The 17,057-nt window shown below is 39.2% G+C and overlaps 1 protein-coding gene across 3 annotated transcripts in view; it reads left to right on the forward strand.

The window, feature by feature from the left end:
- Positions 1–241: 241 nt before the first annotated feature.
- TEX10 (testis expressed 10) overlaps positions 242–17,057 on the forward strand; it is a 55,835-nt gene continuing 39,019 nt past the window's right edge. For 2 of the 3 annotated variants that reach the window (XR_010944936.1, XM_067743818.1), the window contains exons 1-5: positions 242–412; positions 3,717–3,905; positions 5,355–6,067; positions 6,460–6,703; positions 11,529–11,641. Coding sequence is in view for 2 of the 3 variants with exons in the window: in XM_067743818.1 (XP_067599919.1) it covers positions 3,726–3,905; positions 5,355–6,067; positions 6,460–6,703; positions 11,529–11,641 (1,250 nt within the window). In the remaining variant the exon portion in view is untranslated. The remainder of the gene's footprint in view (positions 413–3,716; positions 3,906–5,354; positions 6,068–6,459; positions 6,704–11,528; positions 11,642–17,057) is intronic. The other variant, XM_067743819.1, reaches the window with a different exon arrangement.

A 17,057-nucleotide genomic window follows, 5' to 3' on the forward strand; every position in this document is an offset into this window, starting at 1 on the left:
ATCTGTAACCAGGGCGACAACCCCCAGAAACGCATGCAGCCCGGGAAGCTCAGGGCTGGACCTGGATCCAAGCTTTGTCCTTGGACCGGGCGCTCTCCTCTCTTGGCTTCCCGGAGCGCAGGGGGCTTCCGGCGCCGGCCCCCTCCTCCGGGGGCCCGGCCTACCGCTCCCGCTCCCGCCTCCCCGGCTGCGCGCGGCTGCGGGCCGCGGTCACGTGAGCGCGGCGCGGCGGGGGAGGGGCCCTGGTTTCCGGGCGGCGGAAGGAGACGCGGCCGCGTGAAGACGAGGAGATTTGAAAACACGCTCCGGGACCGAGAGCCTGAGGCCGGTGGCGCACGCCGTCGCCCCGTGGGCTCCTTCTCGGACGCTCTCTCCACCTGCCTCCGTGTCCCGGTCCCGGCCGGGCCCTCAGGTGAGCTGCCGCCGCCGGTCTGGCCGGGCCTTCTCCGGGGCGCGGGACGGCGAGCGGAACGGCTCGTGGGGCCGTCGCCCCCCGGTCCGCGGCCCAGGCGGGCAGGGCCGGCTGGGGCCAGTCTGCGCCCCTGCAGAGCCGGGCCTCGGTGCGGAGAGGGGCTGTGCGGGTGCGGGGCGCCCCGCGGGCTTTTGAAGCGCCTCAAGTGACTGGGCGGGGCGGGTTCGCGCGGTTTCGGGTCTAGGAGACTTTTAGGCCGGGGTACGTTGATTGGGCCCCGATTCCCCGACTGTGGTCCTGACCGCCGTCTCCGGAAGGAGCAGGAAAGATAGTTTCTTAAAACCGCGGGGTGTTCACTTCTGGGTTGCGGGACCAAAGTCTGGGGGTGGGGATGCGCAACCGTCTCCTAATCGGCCCTCTCGCTGCCCTGGTGTGGGCGGTTAAGCGCTCTGTATGAAGCCGGTTCCGTCCATCGGTCCTCTCGAGTCGCCCCAGTCTGTGGTATTTGTTTTTTGGGAAGTCCGGTGCCTCCGATCGGCCCCGTAGGTAGAGTTTGGAGGAACTCGTGAGGGTAAAGGGTTGGAGAGGAAAGTACCAAAGGCCGAGTACAGTGTGCTTTCTTGATTCTTTTTTTGGCAGGGGAAAGAAGTTGGAAATCAGGGGAAGGTAATGAGGCGGCAGACAAACTAGCTGGGATTCGGTTCGGTCGAAATCCTGATAGGCTAGAATCTCCCTTGTGTTGAAATTAGAAGGCCTGCAGCTGGAGTTTATGAAATTCAGGTTTAACGCTTTTGAGGCTCACCTGGTCCAGTGATGTGAGAGCTCAGCCTCTGAGGCTGGACCTCCTACCTTCTTATTCGATACCAGCTACTATAAAAGTGGCTTAGTCGGACTGTTTGATTTGCTGTACTAAGAAAAATCTTTATTTTAAGCGAAAATAGAACTTTTAGTTCCTAATATAAAGATGTTCCCTGTGTACCATGAAAATAATCCTACTAGCTTGAAAAGTCACAAAGGGGCTATAAGCCCACTTTTCCTAACGAAAACGGTAGAGTGATTAATAAGCCCACTTTTCCTAACGGAGAACGGTCGAGTGATTAATACAAAGTGGTGGGTAATATGGCATAAGCTTGACAGTAGACTGTATGTTGGACACTGATTAGATAGTGGCTAAAGATAGCACAGAGAATTGGGGGGTGGAGGGTTAATTCATCGATTTTTCTGAATGTCTTGTTCCATTTATTTTCATCTCTGGTACTAGCTAGTAATAAAATTGTAGGGAAAACTCGCAAAATGTGCTTGCTTAATTAACAGAGACCAGGTGAGTATTAGGGCCTTAGTTTTCACTTACTCATTTTTTAGACTAGAATAACTAGAGGTGTGGGTGGGATGAAAATTTAGCATTGGGATAAATAAGGCAAGCCATTTTGCCACTTTTTTCCAATCCTCACCTGAGTTCCAGTATATATAACATAAAGTTGGTTTTGCAGAGTTCAGTCTTGTTTATGAATCCCTCTTCAACTCCTTAATAAGAGACTGACAAACCTTTCTGAGCTATGTCTTTAAAATGGTTTTAGTACCACCTTCTTCACATGGTCTTGTGAGAATTGAAAGCTATTGGTGCATCTAATATTATGCTTGGTATTTACCGGTCCTGAGACTAAGAAAATATACATGTTTGTGCTTATAGCATATCTGTAAGTGTGCCAGGCACAGTTCAGAGTGTTTTGCAGATACGAGCTCATTTGCTCCTCATTCACCCTACCTCATAACAACTGTATGAGATAAGCATTATTATTATTATAGATAAAAACTGAGGCACGGTGGTTAACTATGGCTAGAAGGTGGGAGAGTCTGGCTAAGAACCTAGTCACTCTGAGTCTTGAATCTGCTCTTAACCTGTGTAGCCAAACCCTAGATCATGGGGCTCTAATGTAGTAAAACCTTGCAATCATGTGAATTTGGATATAATGTCATAGGTGATTGGCTTCTGGATTCCTAGAATTTGAGCTGTCTGGTCTTACACCAGCCATTTTATTAATCGCACAATAATGCAAGCCTTCATTTTAGTCAAATTTTTTGGACTCCCATGTGTAGCATTGTAACTTAAAAAAAAATAGCTAGGGATAGGATAATTATGACAGATCAGGAGAAGTTTTATTTATTCCAGAGATACCTACTGCAGTGGGTGTATAGTATGCAAGGCAGAATTCAGTATTTTTGTAGTGTGTGGAAAAGGCTTCAAAAAGCGCTGAGCTAGCTCCAGGTATAGGAGGCTCTTTTTTAGATAGAGGTTAGTTTGTGGAAAAATAAAGCTGGAGAGGAAGTTAGGAAGGACCGAATATGTCAAGACAAGCTGAAATCTCCTGAGCTTTGGTCAGATCTGTGTTTAGAAAGAGCCCCCTGGTGATTCTCTACCAAATGGACCATGGGGTAGACACTAGAGACAAGACAAGAATTCTGGCGGGGGAACTGTTAACAGTCTTGGCTAGAGATAAAGGACTTAAGAAGGGGCCTGGGAATGGGTAGGAGGCACAGATCAAAGATTTTTTGTGTAATTGGGATGATTTGGATGTAAGTTCAAAGAATGTGGTGAAGAGGGGGAAGTGCAGGATGACGGGGTTATACCTGAGTTATTTATTATAATAGTGGCCTAGCTGGTCTTTGTTCCTTATTCCTCTGTTACACTGTATTTCCTTTTATAAGGATTTTTCTCCTGCATTTTTGTTTACTGTTTATATCTAGTCTGAACTTTTCCTGGTGTTCACAGTGCTGGTACTTTTCATTTTTGCCTATACCAGGCTTATCCCTACTCTTGATCCATACTCTGTTTTCCTTGCTCATGAAATGCTCATTAACTGTCCTTGATGCATATCTGAATCTTACCCATTTTCAAGCACCCAGCTTAGGTTCATGAAACTTCCTAACTATTACAGGCTGCATTAAATAATAACATTGGTTTTCAGACTTTGTTTTGCTAGGGTTTCTTGGGGGCTTCTGGGGGCCAGGAGCTTCTCCGCACGTGCAAGGTGTATCTATAGCAACTCTGTGCTGCCTCCCCCTCATCCTATGGGCACAAAAAATTTTTCAGAAGTTTTTTTTTTTAATTGAAGTATATATATTAATTGAAGTATACAAAAGTTTTCTATTTAGCACATTGCCCAACCAAAGGTCCTGTTTAGGACATTGCTTGACAAAAAGTTCCATGGCCAAAATACCTTGACTAAACTGATTTTTTTTTTTTTTACTTCATAAAGGTGATTTATCTTTGTTGATTGTTTTTAAATTAATTATTTTATCATAGCACTCAAGAATGACTAAAAAAAGAAAACGCCAAGATGATTTTCAAAAAGTAAAACTAAAAGTTGGTAAAAAGAAGCCCAGGTTAGAAAATGCTACAGTTACAAACTTTAAAATGAAGACTATACATCTGCCTGACCAACTCAAAGAGGATGGAACACTTCCAACAAACAACAGAAAACTTAACATTAAGGTAAATCGTAAATATTATTTTGATAAAGTAGGATTTTCCTTGAAATCATCTAGAATGTTATATTTTTGTGAAAAGTTGTTTTAACTCAGGGTTTATTACTGGCTAAAGGTTGGAGTTTATCTGTTACCCAGATCTGATGTTGCCACTGCACCTTTCCCACTTCCTCCAGAAAGACTTGCTCAGCTAAAGTCAAAGTGATTTCTCCCTTGTATATTTATTTGATGATTTAATATGTCATCTGGAAATAATTTCTGTATTTCACTTTTTGATGCATCAAGTTTTTGATGTGACAGTTTTTTAGCTGTTTTTATAGCACATTAAGATAGGATCCTGTCTTATCCATTTTTGAACCCTTATAGTATGTAGTTTATTCCAGATTCATAGTGAATGTGTGAAGTTAATTGAAATTTGAGCAGTGGTTTTGCTTAAAAATTTAAGTTTTATTGAAATGTAATTTACACATAATAAAATTTATCATTTTAGAGTGGACAATTCAGTGGTTTTTAATGTATTTACATTGTTATGCTACTATCACAATAATCTAATTTCAGAACATTTTTGTCACTTCAGAAAGAAACCTTACACCTATTAGAAGTCACTCTCCATTCCTTCCCCTCACTAGACAGACACTGATCTATCTGTAAAGATTTGCTTATTCTAGACAATTCATATAAATGGAATCATATGAAATGTCTGTTATTACTGGTCTTTCACTTAGCACGTTTTTGAGGTTCATCCATGTTGTAGCACGTATCAGAACAGTACTTCATTCCTTTGTATTGTCAAATAGTATTCCACTGCAGGGCTATGTCATATTTTTTCACTCATCAGTTGATGGGCATTTGGTTGTTCCCACTTTTTGACACTTATGAATAATGCTGTTATGAACATTTGTGAACAAATCTTTGTGAAGATATACATTTTCTAGTTTTGCTTTTTAATCTCTGAAGGTTAAATAACGTCAAAAGGTATTTGAAGTTATTGTTTCTTTACAGATTATATAAATTATTCCACAAATAAAATTGCCAAGTGTTGTACTCTGAATAAAATACACAGACACTCTGAAAGACCGCTTAAAATAGGTAGAATATAGGTATAAATACATATTTGGTATATAGTAGGTCTTTAAGTGGTGGTAATGATTGCTGTCATTTTAAATGATAGTGTGCCTAATCCTGTGTAGTTTCAAAAAGAAAATTCTGACTGAAAGTTATGTTATGCTTTTATTCAGCTAAAGCTATGCTAAGATAAAACTTTCTGATCTTAACAAAAGCTTCATTTTTCTAAAAGTAACATTTAGAAATACTTACCAAAGCAATCTCCAACCCCCCACCCCCACTGGAGTGTCAGTTTATCAGCATAGTTTTAGTTAGCATGCTTATTTGAAAATGATATAATGTGTATGTATATGTATATGCCTAAAGCTTGTGTTTTTATTTTTATTTATAGGATTTGCTGTCACAGATGCATCACTACAACGCTGGGGTTAAACAAAGTGCTCTTCTTGGACTTAAAGACCTTTTGTCTCAATACCCATTTATAATTGATGCACACCTTTCAAACATATTAAGTGAAGTGACTGCTGTGTTTACAGATAAAGATGCTAATGTACGATTAGCAGCAGTTCAACTTCTTCAATTCCTGGCCCCCAAAATACGAGCTGAACAAATTTCTCCATTTTTTCCTTTGGTAAGTGCCCATCTCTCTAGTGCCATGACTCACATTACTGAAGGAATTCAGGAGGACTCTTTAAAAGTTTTGGACATTCTGCTGGAACAGTACCCAGCTCTAATTACTGGCCGTAGCAGTATATTGCTTAAGAATTTTGTAGAACTTATTTCTCATCAGCAGCTGTCCAAAGGACTGGTAAATAGAGACAGATCCCAGTCCTGGATGCTTTCTGTAAATCCTAATCGGAGACTCACTTCTCAGCAGTGGAGGCTGAAAGTCTTAGTGAGACTCAGTAAATTCCTTCAGGCCTTGGCAGATGGATCCAGTAGGGTGAGAGAAAGTGAAGGACTTCAGGAACAAAAAGAAAATCCCCATGCCACTAGCAACTCCATTTTTATCAACTGGAAGGAACATGCCAACGACCAGCAACACATCCAGGTTTATGAAAATGGGGGTTCACAGCCAAATGTCAGTTCACAGTTCAGGCTACGGTAAGAAGGATTTCAGTTATGTCCACACTCAGTTTTCCTATATTGAATTATAACTGCTGACCGTTGATGGCTAATGGTGGGAAGACATGCAGTTGTCTTCTGTAGTTTCATATAGTTACTCATAATTTGATTTTATTTACTGATGGGAGGAGTCATTTCAAAGTTTATTAATTTACTCATTTGTAGCAAAGCCTAATGAAAAGTAAAAAATTATAGTCTTTTGGCTTTGTCATCTTAGAATTCTGCTTTTCTTCCTAGTGTTGATCAATGTAATTATCAATTCATGGTGCTTCATTTTGCTGGTACTTTATATTTTAAGGTTTAAATTAAGCAAGGAATAATATTTTTTAATTAAATTAAAAAATTTTTTTATTCTTACCTTTCCTTGTTAGGTACCTGGTTGGAGGACTAGGCAGTGTGGATGAAGGCCTGTCATCTACTGAAAACCTGAAAGGATTTATTGAGATAATAATTCCATTGCTAATTGAGTGCTGGATTGAAGCTGTGCCTCCACAACTAGCTGCTTCTGTTGGAAATGGTATAGAACGAGAATCTCTGCAGATTATGCAGCAAGTTCTTAACATTATTTCCCTTCTGTGGAAACTCTCTAAACAACAGGATGAGACCCATAAATTGGTGAGAACTAATAGGTTCTTTGTTTTCTCAGTAATGCCTTTTATCATGACAAATTAGAAATCAGCATATTACTATTAATTGGTTATGCATTTTCCAAAAAATTCCCAGGGTTTAACTGTAAACTTATTTCTTACATTTGCTCAAAACTACAAATTAAAACAGTTTTGTGAGTTTATTATCTGTATGTTTAAATTTTTAAGCGAAATGCATAACAGTGTGCTTGATTTCATTTGTTTTTATTAGCTGTAATTCACAATAGAGTTACAATGTATTGTTCATGGCAGATTGATTATGTAGGAACATTCTAGTTTCTGGAGACCTTACAGGATTTAAAAAGTGGCTTATTAAATAGTCTCTTCCAGTTTGTGCCATGTTACCAAGAAATTGACCAAATGGCAAGAAATGGACCAAACTGAAGATCTCATAATCAACCCAGAGAAGTTTTTAAACTACTACATTTTAGGGAAGAAGCTACACACAGATTTGCTTAGTGTATGCTTTTTTGTTTTCTCTTGATAAAGGATGTAAGATCTGAAAACATTTCTTAAAGTTACCTTTACTGTAGGTAAGCTGTAGTTGTAGATATGGTGTGAGTGAAGTTAACCTAAGTAGTTCCAAGTCATAGGACAGTTTCTTGCTAGAAAGCTGATAGCAAAGACATGTTTCTTGATGAGTAAATTTACCTCCTATTTGGGGAGAATTGAGTGTTGGTGGCTTTTTTAAAGTGTTATGTTGTAGTGAATATAATATATAGTGCATGGAGCAAGTAAGGAAGAACAAGCTCTAAGATTAATTGGTGCTGGATTAATGTGATTAACCTTAAAAAGGGTAGCTGCAGGAACAATACTAAAGCTTGAAGCATCTGTTTTACAGAAGAATTTCTGTAAGGACTTGACAAGGCAGGTGTGAATCCTTGAAGTTGCCTACATACGTCCAAAACTGGCAAGGCAGTTTTTTAGTTTTATTTAGCTCTTTTTATTTCATTCAAGCTCACGAGTTAGTAAGACACATAAAATAAGACTGGGGTAAATTATAATAGTATTTCGTAATCTTGAAGAGCGTTACAGAATCGTACTAAGTTGTGTGTTTCTTTTAATAGCTTACTGTATCGCTATTAACCCATTACCCATCATTCTGTAGGGATGTTTTATGAATTGCTTTCTCAAATAGGATGGCATTTTGTTGATTATAATTTTGAGCCTGTTTTATGATTTATTGCATAAATTGGCAAGAAAATGATCATGATTGGGGTATTGTATATGATTTTATGAAAGTGAAGCTTGTTCTCCTTTATGGCAATTAATTTGTGATTCTAGGCTAGTCACAGTAATAATGCATGCAGCTTCTTAGAAAATATATACATTATTTGGAGTCTTGAATGGCTGTATTTTCATTTGAAAGGCTAAGATAAGAAGTAAAACTAATGATATTCAGTGTGATCTTAAGTACTAGGCTTTTTTTCATTTTCGGAAAGCTGAAAAATAAAATTCCAGGCATTTTGGTGTTTGTTTTTTCCTGGGCACTGGTTAGTGTTTATTATTGCTTTAGTAATAGTATTTGTAATTAGAATGGTAGCACTAAATGCAAATTCATTAATTGTGCTAGTTTTGGATCATCTGCTGTCATTCAGATGATACTGACAAAGGATCTAAACACTGCCTTAATTTTATGGATGTTTAAAGTAGCTATATTCAGAGCTATTCTGTGGTATTATGACTGTATTTATTAGCAGTCCATTAACATAGGATACTAAGTTCAGAAGACTGGTTTGCCTAGACTGTTGAAGGTTATATAGAATACTGAATTGGGATACTGTATAAAATTGAAATAAACTGAGGTGGTTAATTCAAATAGGAATAGCATTTAAAAGCATCCACAGGTAGAATTTGCTAATTTACCCTGGCAAATTTGTTATTTTCGAACTATAATAACTAGATAAGGTAAGACCTATTATCTTAGAGTCAAAGTATAAGTATGTATATTAGTTATATCAGGTGACATTAAAATGCACATTAGTTTATTTTTTGTTACCATTCCCACTGTTAGTTCCTCTCTCTCATTCACCTTCAGTTATAGCTTAGTAGTTAAGGTATTGGGTGACCTGTAACAGCTCAGACTTTAGGAGGAATGAAATGGCATTCCTAGATCTAAAATTCTAATTATGTACCACAGGCTGAATTGTAGCTCTTTTCTCTCAGAAAATGTGTAGGTTTTCTGTTGATAAATTGGCGTCTGTATTAGGTGCAACTTTAGGGTCACTGACCACTTACTTTTAGGTTTTGCTAAATGCATGTAGTGTGTTCGTATTTTGCTGCAAAGTTGAGGAATTTCATTTTTATCCAAGTAGTAGTATTTTAAACCTTTTTAGGAATCTGAAATCTTTCATCTTTGCTTTGAAAACAAATCTCAAGTTACATTAAATCTTATTTGCAGTGGTTGAGTACTCAGATCCTTACTGACGTTGCTTATTTCTGATATACTGTGTGTATCCTTAATATATAGCTAGTTTTAAAAATGAAATACAATTTAACATTAACTTTTTAATTAACTTTGGTTTTTGGAGTCCTGTATTAATAGCTTCAGGTCAGTATTATAATTTTACACTATAGAAATTTTGTTGTGTCTTAGCTTTGTATTTTTTTTTTTTTTTTCCTTCGGTATGCGGGCCTCTCACTGTTGTGGCCTCTCCCGTTGCGGAGCACAGGCTCCGGACGCGCAGGCTCAGCTGCCATGGCTTACGGGCCCAGCCGCTCTGCAGCATGTGGGATATTCCTGGACCGGGGCACGAACTCGTGTCCCTTGCATCGGCAAGTGGACTCTCAACCACTGCGCCACCAGGGAAGCCCCTTAGCTTTGTATTTTAATGCTTGCTACTTTTTGCCCAAATGTTTCATTATTGTCTTTTTACCATGAAAATTAGAATTTGTGAAGAAAAGTTAGATGCAATCATGCGTCAAAGATTTATTGAGCATGTATAAATGTGGGTCTTTAAATTAATTAAAATTCAGTTCCTCAGTAAACACTAGCCACATTTCAGGTGCTCAATAGCTTCAGGTGGCAGTGGCTACTGTACTGGACAGCATAGATATAGAACAACTCCATCATTGCAGAAAGGTCTTTTGAATAGCACTGCTCTGCAGTGTGCCAGGTTCTGTTCTAGGCTCTGGGAATACAGAGATGAACATGACTGACAAGGTGAGTACTTAGCTCTTGGTGGGGTTGATGGATGGTAAACAAATAGATGATGTTGTTATTAGGAATAAAGATGAAAGTGGGGTAAAGGGAGAACGTATGATGGAACAGTGGGGGGGAGCTGTTTTAAATAGGAGGTCAGGAAATGCTTTCTTGATATTTAAATGTCACTGAATGAAGTGCAGGACCAAGTTTTGTGAAGACCTGTGGGAAGGACCTTCTAGGCACAGGGAACAGCAAGTGAAAATCCCTGAAGTGAGAACAAATTTGACATATTTGAGGAATGGCAGGAAGTCCTGTGCAAGTGAGGTACTTGAAAAATGGTAGATGATGAGGGAGAAAAAGTGACAGTAGCCAGATCATATGGTACCTTGTGGTAAAGAGTTTGGATTTTAACCTGAGTGTGGTGAAAAGACATTGGAGGGTTTGAGCAGAGGAGTGGCATGATCTAAATTATGTTTATTTGTAAATTTGACATATTAAAGTTAAATAAAACACTAATGAACTCCCATGTGCTCACTATCCAGCTCTAGCAAAACTGGAGGCTAAACGCAGACCATTGATCCCATGGATGACTAGTTGTGTCCTACATACACACCTATTTCCTTTATCCTTCCCTATATTATTTTGAAGTGTGATTTATGTTTTAAAAGATCACCCTGGCTGCTATGTAGATTATTGTGTTTAGGGGGAGCAAGACGAAAAGAAAGGAGACCATTGGGAGGCTGTTACAGTAATCTAGGTAAGAGGTAATGGTGGCTTGGAGTAGAATGGTAGCTAGTGGTTGAAGTGATGAGAAACAGCTGGATTCTGATAAAGCCAACAGGACAGATGGTGTGCATAGTGAAGAAAAGAGGAGCAAGGGTGATCCCTATGTTATTGTTCAAATGACAGTGTGACTACCTGTGAGGAGAGTTCAGTTTATTCATTTTAAATTTAAGATGCCTGTTAGAAGTCCAAGACAAGTTGTCAAGTACACATTTTTAGGTTGGGGAGAAGAGAAGAATCCAGTGAAGGTAACTAAGGAGATGTAGGGTGACTAGCTGTTTTAGCACCTCAAATCCCACAAGCCAAGCAGCCCCTCAGTCCCTGGCAAAATGGAATGATTGGTTCTGTGGATAGCAGGAAATAAGAGTGTTGTAATCTGAAATTAAGACAGTGTTTCAAGTAGGAGAAAATGATACATTGACGAATACTGCTGAGGAATTTTAGAGAAGTGCGTTGCTTTGTGAAAGTGTTAAATACCTTTAATGGGCAACAGAATTGCTAGGGAATAGAGTTACAGTTAAGTGGAACACTAGGTTGAAGATTTTCTTGTATATTTTGTAAATATTGTATTAGTTCAGATTCAGAATTTTCTTAAATCTTACTTCCTCCCTTTTTTCTCCTTTTTAAACAGATAAAATGCAAGTAAAAATAATTAAATAAAAGCACCAAAAAGATGAAAATTGGATGGCCTAACAGTTTATTCTGACTTTAAGATTTATTTACATATTGTATCATTAGCAGAAGGTGTATTATAATGGTAAATTTATAGTTGAATATTGACAAGTTGTTAGATTTCTGCTTAAAGTCTTATTTGTCATTTTAAGTTGTTTCTTATAGATTTTCTAATCTTTGCTTATTTTACTAGGAGTCATGGCTTCGAAAGAATTATCTTACTGATTTCAGACACCATTTCATGAGTAATTTTCCATATGCCTTAAAAGAAATAACCAAGCACAGAAGGAAAGAGACAAACAAAAGGTACTGCCATTCTTTTTCACTGGTTAACCTAAAATTATCAGAAAATAATTAGCTTTAAACTGGAACTTTCTATACTGTGAGGTGTTTTTAATCTAGATTTTATCAAATAGAGATAAAAACAGTAGTATGGCTGATCTTGAACAAGTCACTTTAAGCCCTGGGACTTCCAATTTTACTTACTTTTATTTTTTTAATCTTTAAAGTGAATGTTTTGTGCTAAATGAGTGTCAGGTATCAAATTGTGCAGATATGAATTTAATAAAATTTGCCAAGGTGGGTGGTTTATTTGTGAGAGGCACTGTGTAATTATTGAATCTTCAGGTGAGAGAGTATCTTAAAGGTCATTAGTTCATTTGTACATGAGGAAGCTGGTAATGAAACTAATATCAGTATCCAGAAGGAAGAGGGATGATTGGAGAAGAATATATCTCTTTTCTAAAAAAAATTTATGGATTAGAAGATGGAGTTTAAAAAAAAATGTAAGCCTGGAAGTTATTTAAAATGTTTACCTCAAGTGAGAGCAGATAAATGTAAAAACAAATTGTCTGATAAAATTTGACAAGCAGGGCTTCCCTGGTGGCGCAGTGGTTAAGAATCTGCGTGCCAGTGCAGGGGACAGGGGTTTGAGCCCTGCTCTGGGAAGGTCCCACATGCCGCAGAGCAACTAAGCCCGTGCGCCACAACCACTGAGCCTGCGCGCCGCAACTACTGAAGCGCGCGCACCTAGAGCCCATGCTCTGCAACAAGAGAAGCCACTGTAATAAAAAACCCGCGCACCGCAATGAAGAGTAGCTCCTGCTCGCTGCATCTAGAGAAAGCCTGCGCACAGCAACGAAGAGCCAACACAGCCAAAAATAAGTAAGATAAAGAAATTTAAAAAAAAATCTACAGGTTTTTTTAAAAAAAAAAAATTGACAAACAGATACAAGCTAGAACACAAAAGGTGCAGTTCCCCACCATGAGCAAACACTTGAAGGGATCTTGAAGTCTGTCAGAAGGTTCTTAAATTTATCAAAAGAAAGAAACTATGTGGAGAATCAGGCTCATGGAGCAGAGTTCAGAGGATATGCTCAGAAGTGATAAGTCTAGAGATAAGTCTATTGTAGGCAGATGAACTTTTCATTCATTCACTAATTATTTTGGTTGCAAAGTATTATGACAGATAATCAGATGTCTTAAGGTATACTCCTTGTTCTCTTAAGTGATTTCATAAATTGCTAAAATCGGTACAAAGTCTTAAAATTGATAAAAGAGTGTGTCATGGTCTAGTCAGAAGATGGAAATCACACCAGTGATTTTAACAGAGAATTTAATACAAACAGTTTTTTTTTTTGCGGTATGCGGGCCTCTCACTGTTGTGGCCTCTCCCGTTGCGGAGCACAGGTTCCGGATGCGCAGGCTCCGCGGCATGTGGGATCTTCCCGGACCGGGGCACGAACCCGTGTCCCCTGCATCCGCAGGCGGACTCTCAACCACTGCGCCACCAGGGAAGCCCTACAAACAGTTCTTAACTAGGTATTAAAGAAGTGGAAAGACGAAAGGGAACAGTAAGGTATTGTGGAGGTAGCGCCTACAGGAAGCGGCTACTGCCTCTAGATTGGGAGAACAAAGAGAAGAGGGGAAGAAGTTTGGAGGAAAGCCTGTCTGGAGCCAAAGCTCAGACCTCTAGGAAGGGGTTGGTGCTCAGCTGGTGCTAATGTCTTTGAGATCACAAGAGCGGCCCTGTGGGGCAGGGGTCCAGGATTTGGCAACAGGGGTTCTGGCTGGCTGGTGCTGGTATTTCTAGGGGCATGATGATGCTGGTTCTGTGTCAGAAAAACCACAAAGTGGAACCAACTGTGGCTACTAGAATGAACTGCTGCTGGCTTATAGAAGAGTTGTTGGGTTGCACTGGTGGCAAAGGGAAGCAAAAGTAGGACTAGGAAGCAAACAGAAAGGAAAGTGTCCCATTTTCCTCTTACAGCTTTTCAGTCTCTAGTACTCCCTTATTGGCAGAGCCTAACAAGAAGCCAGCTGTAAAGGAAAAAATGTGGCTCAGTTCCAGGATCACAAAGCAGAGTGTAGAAGGGTGGTTTTGAAGCTGAGAAACAATAGCTCAGTAACTTGCAGGAGAATAAGTGAATTTACATATTTAACACAAGGCGTATGTAAGTGTCATTAGAACTTTACAATTAAGTGCTGTAGGAATTCATAGGAAGAAACATCCTTGTTAGGATAAACAGACAAAGCTGTGTTAGAGGGTGGTATTTGAGCATGGATATGATTTTAGCAGGCAGAAGTGAAGCAAGGGAGGAGAGATTACACTAACTGGAGGAGATAGCATATGAGAAAGCTGTAGGGTTAGGTAATGAACATGGGACCGATCTGGGTCAAATCTGGTTTCTGCTCTTGACTAGCCTTGATGCTGAAAGTCATTTCTTGTCTCTGAACTTCCTTTATCTTTCATCCTTGATCCTTTTGGTATTGAAGACTATTGGTTGGATCAAAACCACGTTTTAGGAATATTAATTTAGAGTTTCTGGAGTTGGAGGGGACAGAGAATCAAATAGGGAGATACTTTCTTGAGCAAGTAGGTTGTTAGGGTTTGTTTCCTCCAGTTATAATTTTCTTACTAAAGCAAAAGTTTTTAATCAGGTGTGTGGATAAGCTTTAGAATATCCTTGAACTCTTGAATTGTGTGTGTGTATATTTTGTCCAGTAAGAGGTTTCAGATATAATTTTCATCAAAATGAGATTGAATAATGGTTAGAATGTTTTGTTTGGAATTTGGTAGACCATTAAATGTAAGTAAATTATTCAAGAGTATATTGGTATACTGTCATTATTCACTTTACTGGACACTTAAAATGTTTAAGGCAGTTACTATACCAGGTGCTGAGCATTTAGTGGAAAAGGAGATAGGTAGGCCAGTTCTCATGGAGTACAGTCTAGTGAGGGAGACTTTATTTCTATGATTCTTTTCAGTGACTGTGATAAGATCAGTGAAAAAGAATGTAGGGTAATATAAGAGTATATGATAAGCTGGTCTTTCATGGGGGGCGGGGGGGGGGATAGAGTCCTAGGGAACGCTGTCCTGATGAAGTGGTTTGTGCCAAGATACAAAAGGTGAAAAAAGGATATGAAGAGGCTGAGGTGGTAAAATTGTGGAATTTTTAACAAAAGTGAATTGGCAGTATAATTTATTCTTTGTAAATTTCCCCAGTGATTTGTTTTTAGGGAGCACAGGCTGCTACTGTATTGAGTTGGCCAAAATACTTCCATAAGGTAGTGCATTGAATATTTAGCAGATAGCCTGTGGAGGGCAACATGAGTTAAAGTTAGGGGAGCCAACAATGGTCTAGGCCAGTGGTCTTCATACTTACTCATGTACTCCCAGTTAATATTTGACATGATGTCTAAATTTTTTAAATCTTAGGTTGAAATGCAGCGTTACAAAGGATGTTGTTTATTATTATTGTGGTAAAATATATATAACGTAAAATTTAGCATTTTAACCATTTTTAATTGTATAGTTGAGTGGCATTAAATACATTCCCATTGTTGTACAACCACCACCACCATCCATCTCTAGAACTTTTTCATGTTCCCAAACTGAAACTCAGTACACGTTAAGCAGTAACTCCCCATGCTCCCCTTCCCCCAGCTCCTGGGAACCACTCTTCTACTTTTTTGCTTCTATTAATTTGACTTTTTTAGGTGCCTCATATCAGTAGAAGCATACAATATTGTTTGGTGTCTGGCTTAATTTCTCTTACCATGATATCTCAAGGTTTATTCATGTTGTAGCACTACTAGCATTTCATTCCTTTTTTTTTTTAAATGGAGCAGTTTTAGATTCATAGTAAAATTGAACGGAAAGAATAAAGTTCTCATATACTGTACTACTCCTGCCCCCACAGTTGCATAGCCTCCCTCATTGTTGGCGTCCCACCCCACAGTTACATATGTGTTGTAATCTATGAACCTATGTTGACACATTAACACTCAAAGTCCATAGTTTATGTTAGGGTTCACTATTGGTATTGTACATGCTGTGAGTTTTGACAAATGTGTAATGACACGTACCTGCCATTATAGTATCATACATGATATTTTCACTGTCCTAAAAATCCTCTGTGCTTTGCCTATTCATCCTATCTTCCCCCATGTTTTTTTCATGGTTTGATAGCTCATTTCTTTTTAGTGCTAAATAATATTCCGTTATATGGATGTGTTTATCCATTCACTTATTGAAGACCCTCTTGGTTGCTTCCACGTTTTCATTACTTTTTAAGGCTAAATCATCTTCCATTGTATGTATATATCATATATTATCTATTCATCTGTCAATGGACATGTGGGTGGTTTCTACCTTTTGGCTGTTGTGAATTATGCTGCTATGAATATTGGTCTCCAAATAGCTGTTCCAATCCCTGCTTTCAGTTCTTTTGTGTGTATCAAAGGTTATAACTTTGGCGTTACTGAAAATAGTGACATTTTTAAAATTCATTGTAGTTGAGTGGTCTTTAAGAAAGCTTTCTTCTTGTACTCATCCTTTATTAATTTATACGGTGATTATTCTAATCAGGTAATTCGCATATGTGCTGGGAACAGATAACAGCTAAGTCTTGCCTTTGCCTTATGAATCAGCTTGTGAGAGGGAAAAGTTCACTGCTGACTAGAATAGCCTAATAGTTGGGAAGATTTTCCAGTGTGCTGGGAAAATAAATTTATTTTTTCAGAGGGATTGCTTTGATTTAGCAAGTTGAGATTAACTAAGTGGTGGTTGGGTGGTTGGGATCTATTGAAAAGTGTATTGGGAGAGGCTGATTTTCTCTTTATGGTAGTGATAGAAAGTTTCTTTTAGAAATACTTTTTTATTATTTTTTAAAAAATTAATTAATTTTTGGCTGTGTTGGGTCTTTGTTTCTGTGCGAGGGCTTTCTCTAGTTGCAGCGAGCGGGGACCACTCTTCATCATGGTGCGCGGGCCTCTCACTGTTGCGGCCTCTCTTGTTGCGGAGCCCAGGCTCCAGACATGCAGGCTCAGTAGTTGTGGCTCATGGGCCTAGTTGGTCTGTGGCATGTGGGATCTTCCCAGACCAGGGCTCGAACCCGTGTCCCCTGCATTGGCAGGCAGATCCTCAACCACTGCGCCACAGGGAAGCCCGAAATACTTGTTTTTGAAAAGTGAGCTATATTAAACATAGTGGGTAAATAATAGTTCATACAGTATGTGAATGATTACATTTTAGGAAAATGTACTAACAGATAGATTCTTCGTGGGAACCCGAGGATAGAATAAGCCCCAGAGAAAGACAGTGCAGTAGGAATTGAGTACAGTCGACCCTTGAACAGCTCTGGGGTTGGGGTGCTGACCCCTCTGTGCAGTGGAAAATCCGCAGAGAACTTTACAGTCAGCCCTTCATATCCTTGGT

The sequence above is a fragment of the Pseudorca crassidens genome, chromosome 7 (assembly GCF_039906515.1).
Source record: "Pseudorca crassidens isolate mPseCra1 chromosome 7, mPseCra1.hap1, whole genome shotgun sequence".
NCBI classification, from domain to species: Eukaryota; Metazoa; Chordata; class Mammalia; order Artiodactyla; family Delphinidae; genus Pseudorca; species Pseudorca crassidens.